The following is a 22,087-nucleotide window of genomic DNA, read 5'->3' on the forward strand; positions in this document are numbered from 1 at the left end:
TTGTTCAGCTGGTATTGGCTTTGGGATCAGCTGCTGGCCACCTGAACATGTTTCTATGCATTGCTCTTAGTGATATGAAATAATCTATTTCTATAATTTATTCCTGCTTCATATCTGCCACACAGAGATAATAGCTGACGTGTTGCAAATCCATCTCCTAGATTTCTGTCGAAATCACTTGTTGTGATTGCCCAACAGTGCCTTGCCCACCACTGATGTAAACCTGCGTGAGCCCATTAACCCTGGAGGCTGAGGGCTCAGCCTCACGTGAGTGAGCTGGCTGGCTTGGAACCAGGGAGCTCCAGGGATCTGTAGGAGACTCAGAATTACATCTAATAACAAAGCAATAGCATCTTTATGCATTTTTAAATGGATCCTCTTAAGTTCATTTAAGATTTCTGATTCTTTCCACAAAAATAGCATGGCCATACAATATTAATTTAGAGCTTGCTTTGAACCTGAAAAAGGTAATTATTTCAGAATGAAGGCAAAGGGGATGGTGCAAGTCAAACCTCATGATTAGTATTCCCTGAACTTTCATGCTGTTAGAATTTAATACTGAATCAAATTCAAATGAAATAAATTAGAAAAGCCCTAAAATATGGTTCATTGCAACTCTGGACCTGATCTCTGAGCTTGGTCTATTTTTAAAGAAAATATGAATGGTTAACCAATTACTGATTAATACTTTTCTCTTCTGTATTAATTTAATGAAAACATTACAGAAATCAAAGCGGGATTTTTAGTGTGATTTCACATCTGAATTTTAGTCTTTATTCACTGGAATATGGTTTTTTTTAAATACATGTTTTCCTTTACTATTGATTAAATTACAGATACAAATATACTTTCTTGTTAGGAGGCTGATCTTTCATCCCACAAAAAATCAATGTTTTGCAAGAAAAAAAAAAATTGCAACATGGTGTGTACGTCTCATGTTGCCTAAATCATGAGACATTAAGAGGATTTTCCCCCAACTCAATGAAAGCTCCTATTCAAATTAAGAAGGATGCATACTAATTTGTGCAGAGTAATTCTGTGGATATAAGAGAATTTGCACTTGGTCAGTTTGCATCTCATGACCTTTTCAAAAATAATTTTTCAGGTGATTTTTTTCCTGACTCTCCATTACTCCCTCAGAAAATTCCTGCCATAGTAAAAGAAGTAATCTATGAAAATACATAGAGCTTTCTTTAACATGACAAGTATAGGCCTTGGGCATGGGCAATGTAAACAGTGGGACAAGCAGATGCAGATAGAAACATCCCAGCACTGTTTCTGAATTTTTGACTGTTCTTAAGACATGCTATTAATGACATAGCTACCCTAATATTCAGTGATTAATTTCTGTAGCTAGTAAAATACATACACAGGGATATAGGCATGAAGAGGAGGTCAGTGATTGTCTTCACCACTTCTGCTCCACCCTGGTGGAGTATATTTGGCTACAGACTCCTCTCATTGCTGCAGTTTCAGCTTGAAATTTAACTTTGTTAGTAGGAAATTTCCTCAGCCATGTTGAATGGGGCTGGAGATGTGAAATGTGTACTAGTACCTTATGTTCTTATTCCAGCAGAAGGTTTCTCCTTAAGCCTGGCCCATTTTCCTTGTACTGCTTGGCTTGGGACATGTTAGGAGCCCACACTTGCTGCCAGTAAAGTGCTGGGTGTCCCGGCAGTGTAGGAGGAACTCTGCCAGCCCAAGGCTGGGGAGTGTTTGCTAGGTCTTGACAGAGTGAGGAAAAAGAGGAATATGTGCAGTTAACTCCAAGGCTTCACAAGTCAGTTTTATGGCCATTTGAGTTTGTTTGCAACAACGAGGAGCAATAGGAGTACTTGTGTGGTTTGTTTTGATGGTAGATATAATATAAAATTTTTATGAGAAAGTTAAGATTACAAAGAATCCCTGAGTAAATACATGTGTACCTTTATTGTCCAAAATTAGTGCAAGATTAGGAAATAATGTCTTCAATATTATTAGCCCAGCTTCGATCTGGCTATGAAGTATTCCCAGGACCTTACAGAAATAAATTACTGAAACAATTTTATTGATGATGATAAACTGATCACTGAAAGTTCCAAGAGACAAAAAAAATGACTGAAAATTTAAGAAAGGAACAAGGAAAGCAGAACTGAAGGTTGGCTAAATATATTACTGTCAATGTGAAAACTGTGGATGAAGTCTTCTAGCAGTTTGATAAATTTTACTAAAAAAAAGAATACATAAGAAGACTGACAAAAAAATTTTTCCCCTAAACTCAAAAGTATTTTGAAGTCAAACATTACACATTATAAGATGCATTTATTCATGTCATTTTTTTACATGCAGACATTTATGACAAACAGATATTATTCAGAAGAACAAAGTTTTAACGTGAAGTTTTGGGTCAAGGTGGGAGAAGATCTAATAAAGAATTCTAATAATCTCCAAATGACACAATAAAATTATGCAGAAACTTGATTAACAAAATATAACCTGGGGGAAAAATGTGAGAACTTAAAAAGTGCATTGATAAAATGGAAATATAAATGTATTTTACTAAAGGGAAGCAAACTGTTAAAATCATTAGGTATTTGAAAAAAAAAAAGAAAAAAATAAGATTAAGTCTAGGAATGATTGGTTTAGAATAACTATACCACTGAGAAATTTCATATAGTTATATCTATCAAATAAAAGTTCCTACAAAATTTTGACAAACTACCTTTATTCAATTTTGTGTTTCACCAGAATAAATTTATCCAAGGAAGTTAATTTTAACCTTGCTCTAAGTTAATGGTTTTGGCTGATTAATATATTTTCTCAACAATAGCACAACTGATCAAACATCTTAGATAAAGGCCAGCATGATTGATGACATTAGCATGTCATCATCACACAGAAAACATCAATTATGAGAAGCATAATTCTAGCACTTCCAATTATCTGTCATCACCTGGAATAATTAAAAGTTAAAAAAACTAGCAAATGATTGGGGAAAGGATTTAAATATTTTTCTTTCTCATGCTGTGTCACAACAGGCATTATGGTACTACTGACTCCCATTTTATTTGATAAAAGTCCACATAAAAGATTTTGCTGTCATGAAGGGAAATCCCCTGCCAACAAAGACACCTTTTATAGTGCCAGTGTAGGCAGAAATTTTTCCTGCTGCTTTTGTGTTCTGTATAAAAGCAAGCATAGAATAGTCTGGGTTGGAAAGGACCTTTAAAGAACATCAAGTCCATCTCCTGCTGTGGGCAGAGACATCTTTTACTAGACCAGGTTTTTTAAAGCTCATCCAAGCTGGTCCTGAATGTATAGACTTCCGAAAGTTAAAATTCTTACCTTGGAGTTATATAATGAAACTAATTTTAAAACAAAATTTCTCCTCCAAAATGGAAAAAAAATCAAAAGTATAGGATGGTACTTTAGCAGAGCATGCCTAGTTTTTTTGCAACTCAGATCATTTGCTGACAATTGTGGACTATTTTCAGATATACACTTTGAAATTCATTACCAGGCCAGTGTTTTTTAAGTTTGAGGAATATTATTAGCACGTTATGAAACGAAGTCTTACAGATCTATGTTAACTCTACCACAATCTCTATCTTTTCATGACGAATGTGCACATTTCAGTGGGAAGAGGTCTGAAAACTGTGCTATTAGAGAATTAGGTCATGGCGCAAGACAAACAGTTCTGTCTTTATAGCTACTCCAATGTGCACATGAACTCTCCCAGACTGTGAGAGTGTGGCCTCTGGAAAGAAGGCTTGTCCATGCAGATCCACTGCAGGTTAAATTTTGGGTTCACACAGCACCAACTACATGTCATTCAACAAGAATAAACATAGAGCCATATTTTAAGGAGTGAAAAAAAAAGTTAAATGGTATATTAGGCCTATAAATGCTTCAAGGTTTGTGTTGTGACTTTGTACCAAGGGCAGCAGCCCAGATGACATGTCTCTTACAGAATGGTATTATTGCCTGTTCAGTCGATGAGCAGGAAGACGAAGAGCTTATAAAGGCTTCAGGGTTTTTCCCAGCCCACACTGTTTTTGGCAAGGGAAATTTGCCAGAATATGGCAGATGTCAGTTGCCAGAAGACGTGTCTGTTGTCCTTAAAAGGTGCACATTGGACACCATGTACAGGAGTCTGAAGCATTCAGTGAAGCCTCTGGAATGAGGATGGGGAAAACCTCCATTGGGCAAACTGGAAGCATGGCAGCTCCTTCACTGAGAGGACTGTACTTACAGAGAGGTCCTGGCCAAGAAAATAACATGCTGTGGAAGCTGAGTTGCAGGCCTGCCTGACAAGTGTCCAGGATGGGTTCTGAGTATGTGGAATTCACCTCACCTGGTTAATGTCATACTCCATCCAGGAAAAACTCTCAGCAGAATTTGTTTGCTGTAGGCACAAGATCTCATTGATTAAGCTAAATTACTTTCAGCTCAGAAGTAAAACTGCTTACAGCTGCTTCAAAGGTGAAGTGAAGTATTATCAAGGAGCTGTTTGGGAGAAGCAGATTGATGTAGAGACAGAGTTTGTCTCAAATAACTAAGACTTTTTAAGCTCTCAAGGTGTGCTTCAAGTATAGGAAGCACATATATAATTGTTTCAAAATCCCATTATTTCTTTGTCTTTTACACTTTTTCATGAGCAGGAAGCTTACATGTAGTTTATGTCTTGGAAATTCTCCTTTGTGTCACTGGGCAGTGATTCCAGTAGAAAGTATCACAGGAATGGAGTACCCAGAATAAATGAAAATCTTGGAGAACCTCTGTGCTACCTAGCATCACTGGAAGAGAGTAATTAATTTCAGAAACTTGGAAGAATATATAGTGATTTCTGAAGCACTTGAACTGATGCAAAGAAAATGGCTCTAAGTACAGGCCATCTTGAAAAATCACGACCTAAGGTACTTTAGGTACAGTGGGTTTCTATTCAAAGTGAAAAGGAACATGTTTACAATGAATAATGGACTTCTTGCTCATTAAAATTTTCAATGTCGAGTAATTGGATTTTGTTTCTTTTCAATTTGTTTGCTTTTATGCAGTAAGGAGTGTGGAAGTGTATTCAATATGTCAGATTCTTTCTATTCAGCAATATAGACTGAATGTAGGTATAAAATGTGTTTGTTCTCTCATAACATGATGAAAATTGATTTAATCTGGTTTTTGTGAACTACTTTTCCAAAGATGTCAATGATCTCTTTCAAAGAGAATTTTATCAGCTGTTCTGTAGTGTAGAAAGAGAAATAAAAGGAATATTATAAAAATAAATAGGGTTAGGTGTTCTTTTACTATTGCTGTTTAGTATGTCAGGCCAAGAATATAGGAATACAACACCCATATTATTTAAGAGGCCTCCAAAGTCTCCATGTTCAATCTGCAAATAAATATCACGCATTATTCAAAATTTTATGCTATTGAAATTCTCAAAAGGTACTTTTGTTTCGATTCTTTACCTCATTTTCTATACAAATCTCATTGTCCCTGATAGCATTCTGCTAAGCTTAGAAGAGTCTGCTCCTTAGGAAATACTTTAAAAAAAGGAAAAACACAGTTTAAAATACAATTAAAGTTCCATAAAGATTTATTAACCTAGTTTTTAGAGCATTTAGAGTTGTTGGAGCAGTTGTTTGTTGTCATCTTGGATATGTACTTAGAAACTGGAAAACTTCAGGATGGGGCACGTGACCACACATCCAATTCCACCTCTGTGGAACTGCACTCAGTGCAGCTTTGCTTTAACATCTGTAATAATAAGAAGAAAAAGGGAAATAGAAGAAGCATTTAATTCTCTCTCTATGCTGTATGGGGATGCTAATAGAATTTTCAGTTCCAAAAGCTTTTATGTTTTTGAAGAAAAATAATGAGCAGCAACAATGGGAAACAGGCAAAATTTCCTGTGCCTGTTAAAATCTTTGAAGAACATGTGAGTTCTTTGGGAATTAGTGCTTTTGAATTAATTTTCATGCTATTTAGTGAAAATTTATTCTCAATGGCATCTTTCTAAAGGTGGAGATCAGTATTGGGTACTAAAGACTTTTAATTTTTCTCTGGCAATAATGAAACCCTTTGATCCCAGCCACTGGCAAGTTAATATACAAATAAAATTAGAGATAGTGTCAATTTTATTTTCAGTGATAAGGATTGAAAGCTAATTCTTCAACAAAATAATGAAGTTGAAAATAATGATAAAATTTTGTTTAATGATGGGTACATGCTATATCCATTTGCTTAAACCCTAAGACCAAAGGAAAGAAAATTGTTTCTTTGCTCAGTGCTTCAGGTCTTTTGTAGCTTAACTTCAGAGAGCTTCATAATTTTTTTTCCCAAACAAGCAGAGGATAAAACAAGTCTGTCCTACCACAGACATCTAAAAGTTAGATGCATTGAATAAGTCTTTGTAGTCAGTGAAGAAAAACACCCTGTAATTCATCTCAGCCTGGTTAAAGAACTTCAGTTGAGCAGGGAGGGAGAGTATTCCATCTATCTGTTGATTGTGAAACAAAGGTTATGGTGACCAATTTAGATATGGAAGTGTAAAATCAGAAGTAAATCCCACAACAGTGCTTACCCAAGCCATTTCTGGAGCTTTCTTCTCTTTCCCCTACAGTGCAGAACTTAGTACATTCAGAATTCAAGTTTTTCTGTATAAAAAAACTTAAGAATTTTGGTAATGCTTCTCCTTTTCTGTTATCAATAATTATAATTTTGAAAATAATTAATATAATTTTGTAGAAGCATAAATCCTTCAATTGTCTTTGAGAAGATTCTTTTATTACATTCCTTTGCCCTGTTTTTCCACAGATTTCTTCCTGTTGAGTAATACCTTATTCATCTTACAGTTCTTGTAAGTATATGCAGTATTTGTTACTATAATTAGTCATATATTGGTGTAAAAAAACTTTCCTCCTATTAGAGTGTTGCTCTAATATAGTACTTATCTCATTCTGTAAACTTATCCTGCTAATCCTGAATTATCAACCTTTGACAAGGAAATACTGATTTTTTTTTTTCTTCCCCTTTCACTTTTCTATGGATCCTGCCTTGCTGCACATTGTACTAAAGTCTTCATGCTTTGAAATTTTCAGGAAGCATTGCTTAACTGAAATGTTCTTCTTGGTCTGGTAATATTACCATACTGTCTTTGATAATCCAAGGGTTTTTAACTTCATGTTAAGATGGGGAGTGGTACTGTAATTTAGAAGGCCATTTGCAAGGTGTGGTGGGTTGACTTGGTTCACCAGCTAAGCACCATGCTGCTACTCAGCTCTTGACTCCAGTGGGACAGGAGGAGGCAATAGGAAGAGCAAAGGTGAGAAAACCTGTGGGTTAAAATATTTAATAAGCAAGAAAAAGAGGAATAATAAAATGGAATAAAAAATTAATACAAAAGTAAACACTGACCACCTCCCACAAACAGGTAATGCCCAGCCAGGCTCTGAGCAATGTCTCTCATCCCAAAATACCCATCCCCCCACCCCTGCTTTAGTTTTTATTGCTAAACCTGTTTTTATATGTCAGAAAATATCCTGTTGAATCAGTTTGTGTCAGTTACCTTTGTTGTGTCCCTTCCTAAATTCTTGTACACCTTCAGCCTACTCCCTGAGAGGCAGAGTGGGAATATCTTGATGCCATGGAAGGACTTCTCAGCAATAACCAAAACACAGGTGTGTTATCCACATTTTTAGTCACATTTTCAAAACATCACATGGTTCAAACTAGCACCATGACAGACTGCCATGAAAATGCAGCAAAATCCATCCATCCCATCTCAATCTGTAGCCCTTAGTCCATACAATGTATGCCACGCTCAAGTCTTACACTATCCAATACAACCTTCTAAGTGCCACTCTCTCTCCTGTCATGTGATACATATATATACAGATATGATTCTCATAGTCTATGGATCACCTCTGTAAAATACTCGTGAAATGTCCATTGAGTTGTGTGATGCATGACTTGGCCTTCACGTGTTGCTCAGGACAGGAGAGATTGTGTTACATTTTTGGCTCATGCTGGGTCATCGCAGTGCTTATCTGTCTTCTTGCAGGGCTCATTCTCCATTGCTTCAGGTGATTCTTGACATAGTACTTCCTATAATACAGAAATCAAATCACATTTTATTTTCCCCTAGGGTTTGATGTCCTTGGGACATAGAACAGATATCTCCATTCTTCCACATTACCCATGAGTTGTGCCCAGGTCTTAGAGCAAATTGCCTTATAGCCCTGGCTCCAGCACCCTTACACCCTTGACACTGCTGACCTTGGGTGTCTGCAGGTGCCTTTTGCCAGAGACTCCAGTGGAGTCATGCTTCCTGGCAGTAGCATAGAGAGCATTTCTCTCATCTGGTCCTGCCTGGAATAGCCCACAGGGACTGCATGAACTATATGCTGCTTGATCTGTGCAACAGTTTGTTGCTCAGGGCTTCAGTCAAAACAGTTCTCTTGGATCACTCAAGAGAAAGACCTCACAAGCGGACTGTGAGTCCTGGAATATGCATTCTACAGAAAATCATAATGCCTAGGAAAGTTTATTTTTTTTGTCTGCTAACCAATGGGGATGTGACTTCTGTCTGATTATATCTGTTGGGGTGTGATGATGCCCCTCTTCCTATCTCATTTCCCATAACTGGATCTCCCATCTTCCTTTGCTTTATTGAAAAATCAGACTTTGGAACAACATGAATTTTTCTTTCCTCTTTCTCTTCTGCTTTGCTGTCCCACACAACTATGTTTTGGAGCACACAAGGCCTTTTTCAAGTATTAAAGAGAAATAGCAGTCCTCAACCAAGCTGCAAATACAGCTATCTACACAACATTTCAGCATAAAAGGACCATTCCTACAGGCTTTTCTAAGGTCTGAAAAAAGAACCAGAAAATTCAACTGCTGAGAAAACACACAAGGGATGTCCACAGTTACCTCAAGACATAATAAAAATAAATTAACTTTCCAAGAAGGCTGGGGACTAAGAAATCAATACTGAGCCAGACCAGCTAACACTGGGTAGCACAACTAGAAATATTCTTTATCCTTAGAAACTCTGCCTCTTTTAAATTTTTTTACAGTGATGCAAATATGTCCTTATTTTTCAAATTGAATTATAATTTTTTTCATAATCATTCAGTAACACCTCAAATCACATTAAGACCACTTTTTCTTCATATGCAGAGCTGTATGTTTAAAGTTCTTTAAGCAGGATTGCATATCCTCTCGTTCCTTCTTCCTGTCTTCAAGGAAAATTTTGTCCCAGATTCCATTCTTTCAGAAAGTCTTCAGTTCTCCACCATTAAATATAGTGCACTGCAAATTTACTCTCTCCCTGAGAATCTACCTGTCAATCTATTCTCAAGTTACCTGTAGAAGCTTGACTGTCCAGAGACATCTCAGCATAAGTTTGGAAGGAAACCTCCTCAGTGTAGGAGGTAACTTCTTGTTCTGCCCTGACCATCTCTGATAGCTGACCAGGAACCTGCAGACAGATTTGAGAATTTAAATTTTAATTATGGAGGACAATTTCTACACTTCAGCAATATTTTATTTGAATTAGTATTGGAAGTCTCTTTTCTCCTTTGTTCTGGACTTCTATCTCCATGCAGCATTTCTCTATATCAGTGATTTCTAAGAATGCTGAAAAAGCAAATTTTATGGTCTAGTATCAGTTAGAAGGTCTTATCTTTGTCCTGCTGATTACTAGTTTATGATTCAAAAACATCAACAAAAATATCAGTAGAAAACTAAGCAAAATTGACCTCTTAAGGATGCCATTTGTAATATCTTCAAAACAATTTCAACTGCTCTTCAAGAACTTTTTAAAAATAACTTGTACATACAGGCATAATTTCCCCTAGAACATTTCTTCTCTGCTTACCTCTGACTTGCTCTTAGTTTATCTAAAAACTTTATTGAAGTAAAATAAAATGCATATAATTTACATCTTTAGCCACTAAGTGAATTGTTCCAAGAAAAAATAAAACTAAATTGAGTTCATGTGACATATTTAATTTTGATTTATGTCTGATCAGTTTTCTAGAAACTTGTAATACTCCAAAGTTTTTCAAATACTTGGCATAACAAAATATACTCAAATATAACCTAAACCAGTTCTCAGATTACTGTACAAATTATCACCCATGAATTATGGTGAATTTCTTCTGGAACTATGACTTGAATACATATATTAAATCTAAATATTCACTGCTCCCACCATCACTGTCCCCATAGTTCCATTTTTCATATTAAAATTAACTTGACTTCCATTTACCTTTGTGAAGACTGAAGCAAAGAAAGTGTTGAATACTCCAGCACTGTCTGCAGTTTCTTCCCTTTTGTTTACTAAATCACCCTCTTCTCATTTCCTTTTAGTTCTGACACTTTAATTGAAATTTTTTGTGACTTCTCCAACTGAAATATATTTCATGTCACAATCCTCTGAATTTATAAGTCTAAATGTTTGTTATTCCTTTATAGCACAGATTTTTACAGATCTCACCCAATTCTTTTTTTGATTTGTGGATATTTGAAGATTTCCTGATTCTGTTTCTGAATTCTTTAAACAAGTTTGTCTTTATATATTTAGAGCTGCCCCTTTCAAAAGTTACCAGTTCACTTGAACGTCTTTAATCCCTTACATCTTCTTCCCATGAAGCCTCAGGTCTCATCTCCCTAAGTTGTGTCAAAGCTGTTTACCCAATTCCCCAGTAGCAAGGCTGTTATGTAATTTTTCTTTATCCAGTTTATTTCTCACCTTTGGGTTTTCGGTCAATTGCTTGCTGACAGTTAGATATGAGATATTGCTTTCCCATAGCCAAAGTCCTGCCTTCCTCAAACCAGAAGTGTGTACTCAACACCGACAATCTGATCACTTCCTTTGCCTGTACCTTGACACATGGAATTATAATCAAAAGGTTGTATGGATAGCAAAAATCTACCTTTATTACCTGTCCTTTGGATAGTTCTGATGGCAGCTCAATTCTTCATCTATCTCCTCTTCCAATTTTCTGCTTCATGTAAGATATTGAGCACAAAACAAAGTGTTCTTCCCCCTTTTAATCTTCACCCACAGATAGTGTACAAGCTTCTTTCCTATCTTTTCCTGTTCTTTATGTGATGCTATTTTGTTGTATTACAAAGATAGTACCAAGTGTTCTTTTTATTGACAAAAGGGAGAGAGAATTCAGGCAAAAGGATTTATTTATTTTTGACTTTTGTCTCAAAAAGTCTCCTACTCTTAGACTTCCTCAAAACTTTATATGATGTACATAAAAAAGAACTTACCCTTTTTCTGTGTAAGAAGAGAAAATGAGCTATTCCCTGCCTGGCCAGACAGAAAAAAAGGCCATGTTTTTCTCATATACTTTAGATTCTAGACTGATAATAGTAACAGAAAGGCTGAGGCTGGAAGGGAATTCTGCAAGTCATCTAGTCCAACCTTTTACTCAAAGCAGAGCAAAGGTCAGGTCAGGATCTTGTCCTAGGAAGTTTTTAGTATCTCCATAGATAGAGAAGACAATGCAAAATTTTTAATTCTGTTTAATAAAATGATCTTTCTTATGATTTCATATAAATGTCCCAACTGGTTTTGAACATATCTTCTATGTATGTTATATGTTTTGACTTCCTATGGAAGTCAGCAGTGACTGGGAAAGGACCGGAAGGTTTTGTTTTTCTGACTGTCTAGAACCTGTTTTAATTACATAAACTTGTTATGAGGAAGGGCAGGGAGAGAAAGTCCTGAGAGGGCTGACATCTAGCCTTGGTTTAAGGTGGACACTTATCTTATCAACCTACTGTTAATCAACTCACTAAAACAGTAAAGATCCAGATTTAATTTTAACTTGCTTTACTGGCCTGCTTTAGCAATGGCTAAAGGTGATAGCTTGGAAAAATATTAATCAGAGTCAGCTATTTAAAGTCAGACATGTTTTTTGGCAGTTTCTTCAGGAAAGTTCATCTAACAGCCGTCAACCATGAAGATTCTCAGCTACCTCCTGGTTTACCGAAGGTTCCTGCTCATTGTCCTCACTCCACTGCTTTTACTTCCACTTCCACTTATCATCAAAACCAAAGTAAGTGACCTGCTTGGAGAGATAATTATTTTGCACCTGTATGTAAAGATTGTGATTCCTAGACCTTTTCAGATTCACAGAATCACAGATAGTTTGAGTTGGAAAGGACCTTGAATTAATAATATTTGCATTGTGATTATTTTTTTGTCAACTCAGTGTATTTTCACAGAAATGTAGAGAAGACCACTTCAATGTAAAATTCTGTACTGAATGCAAGAAGCTCTGAATCACATATTTGTTTTCTAACAACATCTGGATTACATTGCAAATATTATTCTCATTATTATTTTTTGGACTCTTAAAGAGCTCTTTATGATGGACAATGGAGAAGAATTGTCAGGAAAAGAGCTGCAATTACTTTTTGTTTACTAAAGGATTTTAAGTTCATCACATTTTATGTTATCTGATAGGAAATTACTGAATTCAGTGATCTGACAAATTCCCTCTGTTTCCTAAGTAGAGCAAAATCTATAGTTTTATTTTACTTGAAATAAATTCTGGCATTCACTAACTCTTAGGACAACTCCACATTGATGAAACAGCTATCTAACAATGTTATTAGTGACTCTATTTGGTACTGCTCTGATGCCAGCAGAATTATATAGAATGAAATGGAATTCTGTGATGTGTTTTCATACATACTATGTATGACAATATGTGAACATTTGGTTCAGAAGTCTTTGCATCACAGTTAGATGGTGGTTACACGGCAATGGACTTCACACTCTCACATCACAGTTCCAATATTTCCGTTTCCTTTCTGAGAGGAAACTCATGGGAAATTCTTAATGTGATAAGACTTAAGTGAGATGAACATTTGCTAGGTGAATGGATATTTTCAACTTGTTTCACATATAACAGAATTTCTTCCCCAAAAGAAATGATAGCCACAACTGACTGACTTAGGTTTAATATTGTTGTTTTCCAGTCAAAGGTTCCAGGAGCTACATCATTAAGCTGTTCCTTTCCCAGTACAAATCATCTCTGCTGCTGTTGAGTAGTTTCATACCCTAACCAGGGGCACTAAGAACTCCAAACCATTTTCCTTGAAAGCAGAAATATAAATAAAAAGCTACACAAAAGAGATTTCTAATACTTTGGAAGAAACTAGATTTAATTCACCTCATTATATTTGTCTGGGGCTGCATTTTACAGACAGTAGTGAAAATTATTCTCCTGAGAGGAAAAAAAAAAAAAAAAGATAAACAAAGGGGAAAAAACCCTCCTGGTTTTAAGGAGTTGAAATAAGACAATTGCTAAAATCACAAGCCTGAAAAACAGCAGCTATGTTTCTTGTCAGTATTGTATGATAACTTTTTTGTTAGATTATATTTTTGCCTTATTGATACTGATGACAAGACTTAAGGAGAGAAAACATTTGACCAATTATTGACTGTGAGTACCCCGGAGTCTTAAAGGTTTGCTTACAGAGGCAAAATGTTTTGATTTATAGGAATTCATGGCCTCAGAATGCTCCAGAATGACCTAGATGATGATTAATTGTCCTTGAAGGAATAGGCAGCTGACTTTTTTCCCACCGTTCCTGAGTGATAGAATTTAAATAATTTTACTATGACTTAGAAAAAAATTCTCTACACTATTTTACTGACTGTGTTTCATAACTCAGCAGGATTCTCAACAGCACACAATAACTACCCTAATGCAGATCCTTTTACTAATTTTTTCAGGTGTGGGGAATCTACTAATTGTGATTTTTTTCCCCCTGGATGACCAACACATGTTTTTATTGGTGCCTTTTGTATTCTAGGAAGCAGAATGTGCATACACACTGTTTGTAGTTGCCATCTTTTGGCTCACAGAAGCTTTGCCACTGGCTGTTTCAGCTTTGCTCCCTGCCTTTATGTTCCCGTTGTTTGGTATAATGGGATCCAAGCAGGTAAGCCTTATTATTCTCTGTTTTATACTGTGCATATCAGGAATCAAAACTCCAAAGAATGAAGCACATAATGTTGAAACCTGTCAGCCAAATGCATGGATTTGCTGAGTGCTGATCACAATATTTCTGCCTCAAGACTTGCTCACGTGCTTTGTCTTCAGGACTTGTGAACACTTTTTTGATAATTTCTTTAATAAATTCTTCTAGATAGTGGCTCAGTGTTTAGATCCTAGTTGATGGGAAAATGCTAGGTAGTTATGAAATACCCTTAATATTACAGAGGCAAAATGTCACAATAATGACACCATGTGCAAACTGCTGACCATACACCTTCATGCCAAAGAGATGAAATCACAGATAATCATAATCTAAGTCTATGTTTAAAGTTGTTATTTTACCTGTTGGATAGATAAAAAGGTAAAAAAAAACAATATTGAACTGCTGATTTAGTAAGTATGTGAGATGTGACTGATGATTTTAGGTTGTTTTATCCTAAGTTTTATTTTTATTTTGTTTTAACCATATGGACTTTAGTGCATTTATTCTTGAATCATTTGGTTAAATGAATTTAACAGTACCAATGACCTTAATAGTTTAATTTTAAGAAAAAAAGAGTCTATTTATTTAATAATATAATCTTACTTATTTTTTTTTAATTAAAATAGTATTACCAAATGCTAAAAGAAATTCACCATTTAATTTTAAAAATGGGTTTATTTTTCTTGTTTCTTTTTGATTTTTGTAATTTTTTATTTTTTTATTTTTGTTTCAGGTAGCAGCTGCTTATTTTAAAGACTTTCATCTGCTGCTGATTGGAGTAATTTGTTTGGCAACATCAATAGAAAAATGGAATCTTCACAAAAGAGTGGCTTTAAAAATGGTGATGCTGGTGGGTGTCAACCCTGCATGGTATGTGCTAAACAATGTCTTGAAGGACAATAATACTTGTGCAAAGCTATGTATTCCAGAAATAATTGCCTAGTTCTTTTTCTACAGTAGAAATCCAGCCTTTCTTTTCTACTCAAACAAAGGAGATATTTTAAATGCTATGAATGGTTTGTAGGTGACACTTTAATATTTTGCTAAAATTATAACTGAAAGTTCCCTGAAGTGCTTCTATTCAAAATAAGGATCCTTCTGAACAAAAATTATGATTCGTTTGTAAATAATATAGGGGTGCCATTTCTTGATGGTCTTTGGAACATTCCCACCCAATGCCTACAACACAAAATTTGTTCTCTGCTGATTTTTTTTTATTTCAATAGTGTTTTCAAAATTCTGGACATTCCCAAAAATACAAAAAGTGTTTAAATACAGAGTGAGGGGGAAAAAGCAAATAATGCAACTAAGCAGGTGGTGGGGAAGGAAAAACACATTAAGATAATTTAAGGTGTTACATTAACATTTACTTAAGGTGTCTTCCTTTGTCTACATATGAAAAAAATAATCAAAGGATAGGCACTTCCTCAGTTGGATGAGGTGATAAGGTAAACGAAATCACACTCTTCTTACTTACTATAAACATACATTTTTGGAAGTGAAAAATCTTGCTTTCCTTGCTTTACAAACTTCCAAAAGAGGTTTAGGCTGACAGAGGCATATGTTAGCGTACAAGTAGGGATGCTCATAAGATCTATAGAGCATGTTTAGCTTCCCAGAATACATCAAGCTCATGACACCTTGCCAGGAAGCAGAAAGGAAGCAAATGGTCAGAAAACCAGAAACCCCAGGTCTAAAAAATAAGATGCCTCTTAAGTGATTTAACTAATAACATTCTCATAAGAATGCTTGATTATTTCTATTCATCAGCAATTTGACTGACCTAATTTTAAATATCACATGTATTTTGATTTAGTTCTGCCTCTTTTGATAGCTGGTAGCTTTCTGTTAGGAAAAACATTCTCCTTGCATTGTTCTACTGCCTCCCGTTACCTTAAGCTGTATTCTTGTGCTATGCTGGCTTATTTATTTCGGCTTCTTTTTTGAACACTGAAATGTTGAAAGGGAGAACACAAGTGGATGGTGTGCTGTGCTAAGCTGAACATTGCTGGGGAACTTGCTGTGAACAGTCAAACCTGAAGCCAGCATCTGAGGATACCTAAGGCAACTCCAGAGTTGTAACCCTGAGGAAGCATCCTTCAGATCTACCACATTTCCTGGTCATGACAAAGGGATGATAAGATTGTGATGAGATGATCTGTGAAGGATGAAATGAGGAGTGAAGGTAGCTCGGTGATCTACCCGCCTCTCAGCATCTGCTGCTCACCAGCTGTGCCCGTGGCTGGCATGGTGCTGCTCTCTGCACATTCCCTCCTCAGCTGCCCGCAGCCTGTGCACGCTGCAGCCCCACCCAGCCCAGGACAGAGATATCACTGCACGAGACCTCTGCATTACAGCTCATAAAGGGTGCAGCAGTGAAAGTAAAATAGCAAGAGACTTCTGATTTTCCATTATATATTCTTCTGGAGAAACTGATGTGTATCAGAAATATGCAGCCAGCAGGATCAGGTCAGGGATGGTCTCCCAGTACTCGACACCAGTGAGGCTGCATCTCAAATCCTGTGTTCAGTTCTGAGCCCTTCACTACAAGAAATACATTGAGGTGATGATGAAAGTCCAGTGAAGCTGGTGAAGGGTCTGAAGCATGAGGGCCTTATGAGGAGCAGCTGAGGAAACTGGGGTTGTTCAGTCTGGAGAAAAAGCAAGGGTCAGGGGTGACCATATCAGTATCTACAGCTCCCTGAAAGGAGGCTGTAGCCAAGGGAAGGTCAGCCTCTTCTCCCAGGTGAAAAGTGAAAGACAAGAGGAAATGGCTTCAAGTTGGGCCAGAGGAGGATTAGATTGGACAATAGGAAAAAATTCTTCAGTGAATGGTTGGTCAGGCATTGGAACCGGATGCCAAGGGAAGGATTGAGTCATCAGCCCTGGAGGTATTTGAAGATGTGTAGATGTGGCACTTAAGAACATAGTTTAGTGGTGGACTTGGCAATTATGTTTATGGTTAGACTGGATGATCATAAAGGGTTTTCACAGCCCAGATTATTCTGTCATTCTGTGTAAAGGTTTTCTGTCATTTGAGCTGTGCAGTAACATCTGCAGACTAGATGAGAAAAGTGAATGTCTATGCAACCTGCAAGGACTAGAAAGGGTAATAAAATACTGATTGTGCACTACAAAACAAAGAGTGACTTTGTAGTTGGATATAATGAAATAATTATCCAACATTCCATACATAATATTTTTTAACAGTAACACAGGGAAAATAATGCAGAAAAATGGGGGCCAAACAGAATAGGATATATTTTATAATTTTGCAATCACTTTTCGAGTCCCTCAGTAGAGTCCACCGAATTGTACCAAATGGTAACCTGATGATCAATCCATCTAATGCTGGAAATTTATGATGAATTGTTTTAAAATACATTAGTGAATGTCTTAATTTGTTTTATTTTTAAATCCTCTTGCAAGTCCTACTAAAAGGGCATTTTTCTACAGTGTGAAAATTCATATTCAGTGTGCTTATTGTGATCCGTATTTTCTGCATAAGAAACACAATTCTTCCCTAGCTTATGTCTGAGGACCTAATCAAAACCTGCCTAAATTAATGAGTTTTACACTACTGATGACAATTTGTCTTGAATCAGGTCGGTGACATGCTGGTCTACAGATCATTTCATCTCTGTAATTAAAAGTGCACAGGGAAAAACAAGGTTCCCTTATTGGGGAAAAATCCAGTTTTAAATGTTTTCACCATCAGCTGAAATGAAAGGCTATAAGAGACATTTTGATGGTATTTTTATATCATCAAATTATGTTTACATGATTTTTATATGTTAACTATATTGGCTTCATGTACTAAGTAAAACTGACTTTTTTGTGAAGCTTCTGACCAAGGCAAAGAATTTTACAAATTGCACAGATGTCTTCTGATGGAAATGTGCAACACCACCATCCCTCCACTAGGTTCTCTTGCTGTGATGATGTATGGCAGGTGTTTAATGTCAGTAACAGAACCTTGGAGCAGGGAGTTAAGAGGACTGTTCACATTTCCAACTCCAAGAAATGCATTAAAAACAACATTGTGACCTGTATTCTAAATTTACAATCCAACTTCACCAGATACGACATGTAATGTTTGGATTTTCAGATATTGATGCAATTCAGTGTATTAATATTTGTAGTAAACTCAGAAAAAGTTGAGCCAAGACCAGATTAAGGAATTATAATGACTTCCCTTTCCCACTTAATACTGAAGATGACATTTATTGAAGCCCAAATAATGCCTATACTTGTCTTGGTGCTCTGAATAAGAACTAAGTTTTGTATCTCTTACTGAATTTTTAATATTTCTTCCTATAACAACTGAACCAGTATACCTAGAGAACTTAGCAGTCTAAGTGGTAACTCCAGGGTTTTGACCTAGACTGTACAATATGAGATTAATAACATCAGCAGTGTAGCCATTTTAACTCACATTTGAATTTGTTACATGCATGGTGCCCTTTCTTCAAAGATGGCTCAAATAGAGTATAATTCTGTAAATAAATATTATTGTTTCTGCTTCACTTTAAAACATATTTGAAACTCTAAAATATGATCATTTCAGTGTCTTAGATCAAGACAATTTTAATTGAAGAATGTTCTCAGAATTATAATTTTTAAATTTTCAGTGTTTCAACTTTCCTGTTGACAAAGTTCTCATTTATGTTAAATAGATAGGAGGTGTTACTGTAGCAGTCACAGACTCTTCTCTCCTATTCCAGGCTTATGTTGGGTTTCATGGTTAGCTGTGCTTTCTTGTCAATGTGGCTCAGCAACACCTCTGCTGCTGCCATGGTGATGCCAATCGTTGAAGCTGTAGCCCAGCAGATCATCAGAGCTGAAGCAGAAGCCGATGAGCTGGAGATGTCCTGCTCCAATGGCTCCATCAACCCAGCCCTGGAGCTGGACGGTAGGCACACGCTGCTGCTCTGCCTTTGCACCCTCACTGGGCAGTAAGGGACACTGCAAGTACACTTAAATGCCAGAGAAGTACTGGCATCACCTCCTGCTTCCCCGTGAGACTTCTCTTGGAATACTGTGTGTCAGCTTTCTCATGATCACAAAGATTAATTAAAACTTAATAGGTGCAGAAGGTGGCAGCTGGATGAGAGGAGGGGAGATAGGAAGGGGGTGGTTTATCAGCCTCTCTTATCAGCCTTGTAAGGTGGCTGGAATGAAATACGACTCCAGGTTATAGATATGCTAAGGCTTAAATGTTAGCACAGGAAAGGAGCTCTTTAAACTGTAGGGAAGATTTTGGAAGAACAACTGAATCTAAACTGATTACCTTCACAGTTAGACTGTAATTTAGGAATATTTCTCCTCATGAGAAGATTCAGATTCTGAAGAGTCATGAAGGAGTAGGGCATAAATCAACTATTTCTGCGACTGGTACTTGCAAATGTATTGATGGGATAATGTGAAGTGAGTGCATGGGATGAGACATCTTGATGGAGCCTTTCCAGTTCTACTCCCTTAAATGCTTTTCTATCTTTGTATCACTGTCTTACAGAAAATGTAGGAGAATATGAAAACCCAGATTGGAAAGAGAAAGAAAAACAAGTTAATGGGTAATTGTTATTAATTTAGTTAATTCTATTCTAAGAATCCATCTAAACAGACTGTTTGTTACAATACATGCCTTTGTTTTTCCAGATATAACAACAATGTGTGTAGTACTGTATGCACAATTGAAAAGGAAAATGAAAAAGGAAATGATCAGGTACCTAAAGTGTCTTTTTATTATCAGTGAAACTTATTTTAACCTAAATCTCCCCTCTATGTCACATCTCAAATGGCACAAGTTGCAAAGAAGTTGGTTACATGTGAATAAGAAATATACCTGTAGTCAGACACATGTACATACTTTACTTATATAGCTATTTCATTACTAGTTTTGTCCTCCATTTTACATGAGTTCAAGCAACCTCACCAGAGCACAAACTCTATATATTAGGTGTGTTGTGTATGTATCAGTCTATACAGAGACAGTTCTGTAAAAACTAAGATCAGGGAAGGGACTTCAGGATTTTACTCTGCTTCCTTTTCCTTTACATGAATAATTGAATTATCAGTGTAACTGCGAACCAAGCCACACTGCAGACAGCTATATTGCCAGTAAATTGTCTGGCTCTTCTGAGATATCTGCAAATTCTATTTCTGTGCCTGATGATGAGCCCTTCTTATACATTAATTGGTGTATATTTTCTAAGCAGAACCTTCCACCTGCTGAAGCAGAGAGAAAAAGCAGAAAGGACAAATACAGTGGGATTTTCAAAGTGATGTGTTTATGTGTGGCTTATTCTGCTACCATTGGAGGACTGACCACAATCACAGGAACATCGACTAATCTGATTTTTACTGAGCACTTCAATTCGTAAGAGACTATATTATATTATTTTTATTCTTCTTAGTCCAGAAGTTTAAATTGCTTTCTCTAGCTCTCACATGGCCCCCCTAAAACACATTAGAAACCTTGCCCTTTGATTTGATTTATTTGATTCTATTTCTTTTCTTAATTTTTTTTTACTGAGATAAAACAAAATTGCACGTTTGTATTTGCCTTACATGGGGAAAGTCTAGAAGTGATCTGCCAACTCATGCAACAAGATGACCATTGTTTGGTTAAGTAGTACTTTGCTATTTCAGTACCTACATGCAAAAGAATATTTTTCTTAGAAAAAAGCAATGCTTGGCATGAATAGAACAAGCACTATCTAAAGATCTGTTACTAATTTCTAATTACAGCAGGAAATAAGTTTAATCAGCTTAGCAAAGAGCATCAGGAGACTTTCAAGAGGCTAAGCACTGTGGAAATGAGAAATCTGGGTCCACTAATCAACAAAAAAGCAAATAATTTCAAAGCAGTCTGAAACTCTGCATTCAATGGAACAATGTTTTAAGCTTTCCAAAGCATTTTTCAATATTCATTTTCTTTCTTAAGTAGAACTGCTTTGAAAAGAAAATTGGCAAATTTCATTCCAAACCCCTTGGAATCCAATAGTTCTTGCTGATATTTTTTTTTTCTTCTGCAAATTACCATTGCCAGTAATAATAGTTCTACTTGAATTCTGAAATAAAATAAAGCAAAATCCTTTTTTGTCCTCCATCCACTGGTTTGTATTGCACATGACAAAATTGTCGAAGACCAGTTATTGATAGCATTTGTAGTTTGCCTGCAAAGAGTTTACTGTTATTGACACTAAATCACTGTAGAAAGAGGATTGTTAAAATCAATCACACTTGTTCGTTTTCCAGAGGAAATAGGTCTAGAAAATAAATCAGTGTGTCCTGTCCATCCTTGCTTCAGGCAAGACCTGTAGTAGATAATCCAACAATAGCACATAATCCAACCAGAACAATGTAATAGATTGTTTTTAAAAAACATTTAAACTGATCATCCATTCTACCTGAGGAATATTTGCTCTGGAGATGAAGAGTACCTAACTTCAATATTCAGATTACTAGAAATACTTACACAAATATTATCTCTATACAAAATTATTGTAGAACCTGACCACAATAAACTAACATTTTGTGATGTAATTGACTCCTTAGTATAAAGTTTTTAAGAGCTTGTTTTGTTGCTCAATAAGATATCACACATAATTCAGGAAAGATCATACACACTTTAGCAAGTGATGAAATGTTAGATCAATGCTACACTGCTTTCAGTTCTTTCTTATCTTCAAATTTTTGCATTCAAAATTTGATGTGGCTAACCATGTAATAAAAGGTACATAGCCATGTAATTAATAAATTCTGTAACAGCACAATGCTTTATATATTCTGTATTGTTATATTGAGAGTTTCATTGTCCCATCATTACGTACAATTGCAACTTAGAGCATCACCCTAGAAAAGGACAGGGGTGTAGGTTTGGTGCCTGCTAGCACTTTATTTGCAATATATATAAGCATCATAGTAAATCTAGATCAAACCTAAAATTTGCACAGTACTTCAGAGAGCATTTATAATAAGCACTTAAAGCCTCAAAATGCTATGAAATCAGCAAAAGTATTTTCTTTCTAGCAAGACCTGAAATACAAAAGATTGGCTGATAATTGGAAATAGTCATTAGGATGTCCTCTGT

At 36.1% G+C, this 22,087-nt stretch overlaps 1 protein-coding gene and 1 long non-coding RNA gene across 5 annotated transcripts in view; one reads left to right on the plus strand and one right to left on the minus strand.

Moving 5' to 3' along the window:
- SLC13A1 (solute carrier family 13 member 1) overlaps positions 1–22,087 on the plus strand; it is a 57,717-nt gene that overhangs the window by 11,198 nt on the left and 24,432 nt on the right. For 2 of the 4 annotated variants that reach the window (XM_085569012.1, XM_085569015.1), the window contains exons 2-9: positions 6,793–6,835; positions 11,923–12,056; positions 13,825–13,953; positions 14,726–14,862; positions 18,717–18,904; positions 19,508–19,565; positions 19,651–19,717; positions 20,208–20,371. In XM_085569012.1, the coding sequence (XP_085425138.1) occupies positions 11,958–12,056; positions 13,825–13,953; positions 14,726–14,862; positions 18,717–18,904; positions 19,508–19,565; positions 19,651–19,717; positions 20,208–20,371 (842 nt within the window). In that variant the 5' untranslated portion in view covers positions 6,793–6,835; positions 11,923–11,957. The remainder of the gene's footprint in view (positions 1–6,792; positions 6,836–11,922; positions 12,057–13,824; positions 13,954–14,725; positions 14,863–18,716; positions 18,905–19,507; positions 19,566–19,650; positions 19,718–20,207; positions 20,372–22,087) is intronic. The other 2 variants (XM_085569014.1, XM_085569013.1) reach the window with 2 other exon arrangements.
- LOC146763440 (uncharacterized) lies at positions 7,659–14,729 on the minus strand. Its single transcript, XR_014951961.1, has 2 exons — positions 9,346–14,729; positions 7,659–8,082 (listed from the first exon to the last, which is right to left on the minus strand). It is a non-coding gene; the product is annotated as an uncharacterized LOC146763440 (long non-coding RNA).

This window comes from Lonchura striata, chromosome 1A, assembly GCF_050655825.1.
Source record: "Lonchura striata isolate lonStrDom1 chromosome 1A, ASM5065582v1, whole genome shotgun sequence".
NCBI lineage: Eukaryota > Metazoa > Chordata > Aves > Passeriformes > Estrildidae > Lonchura > Lonchura striata.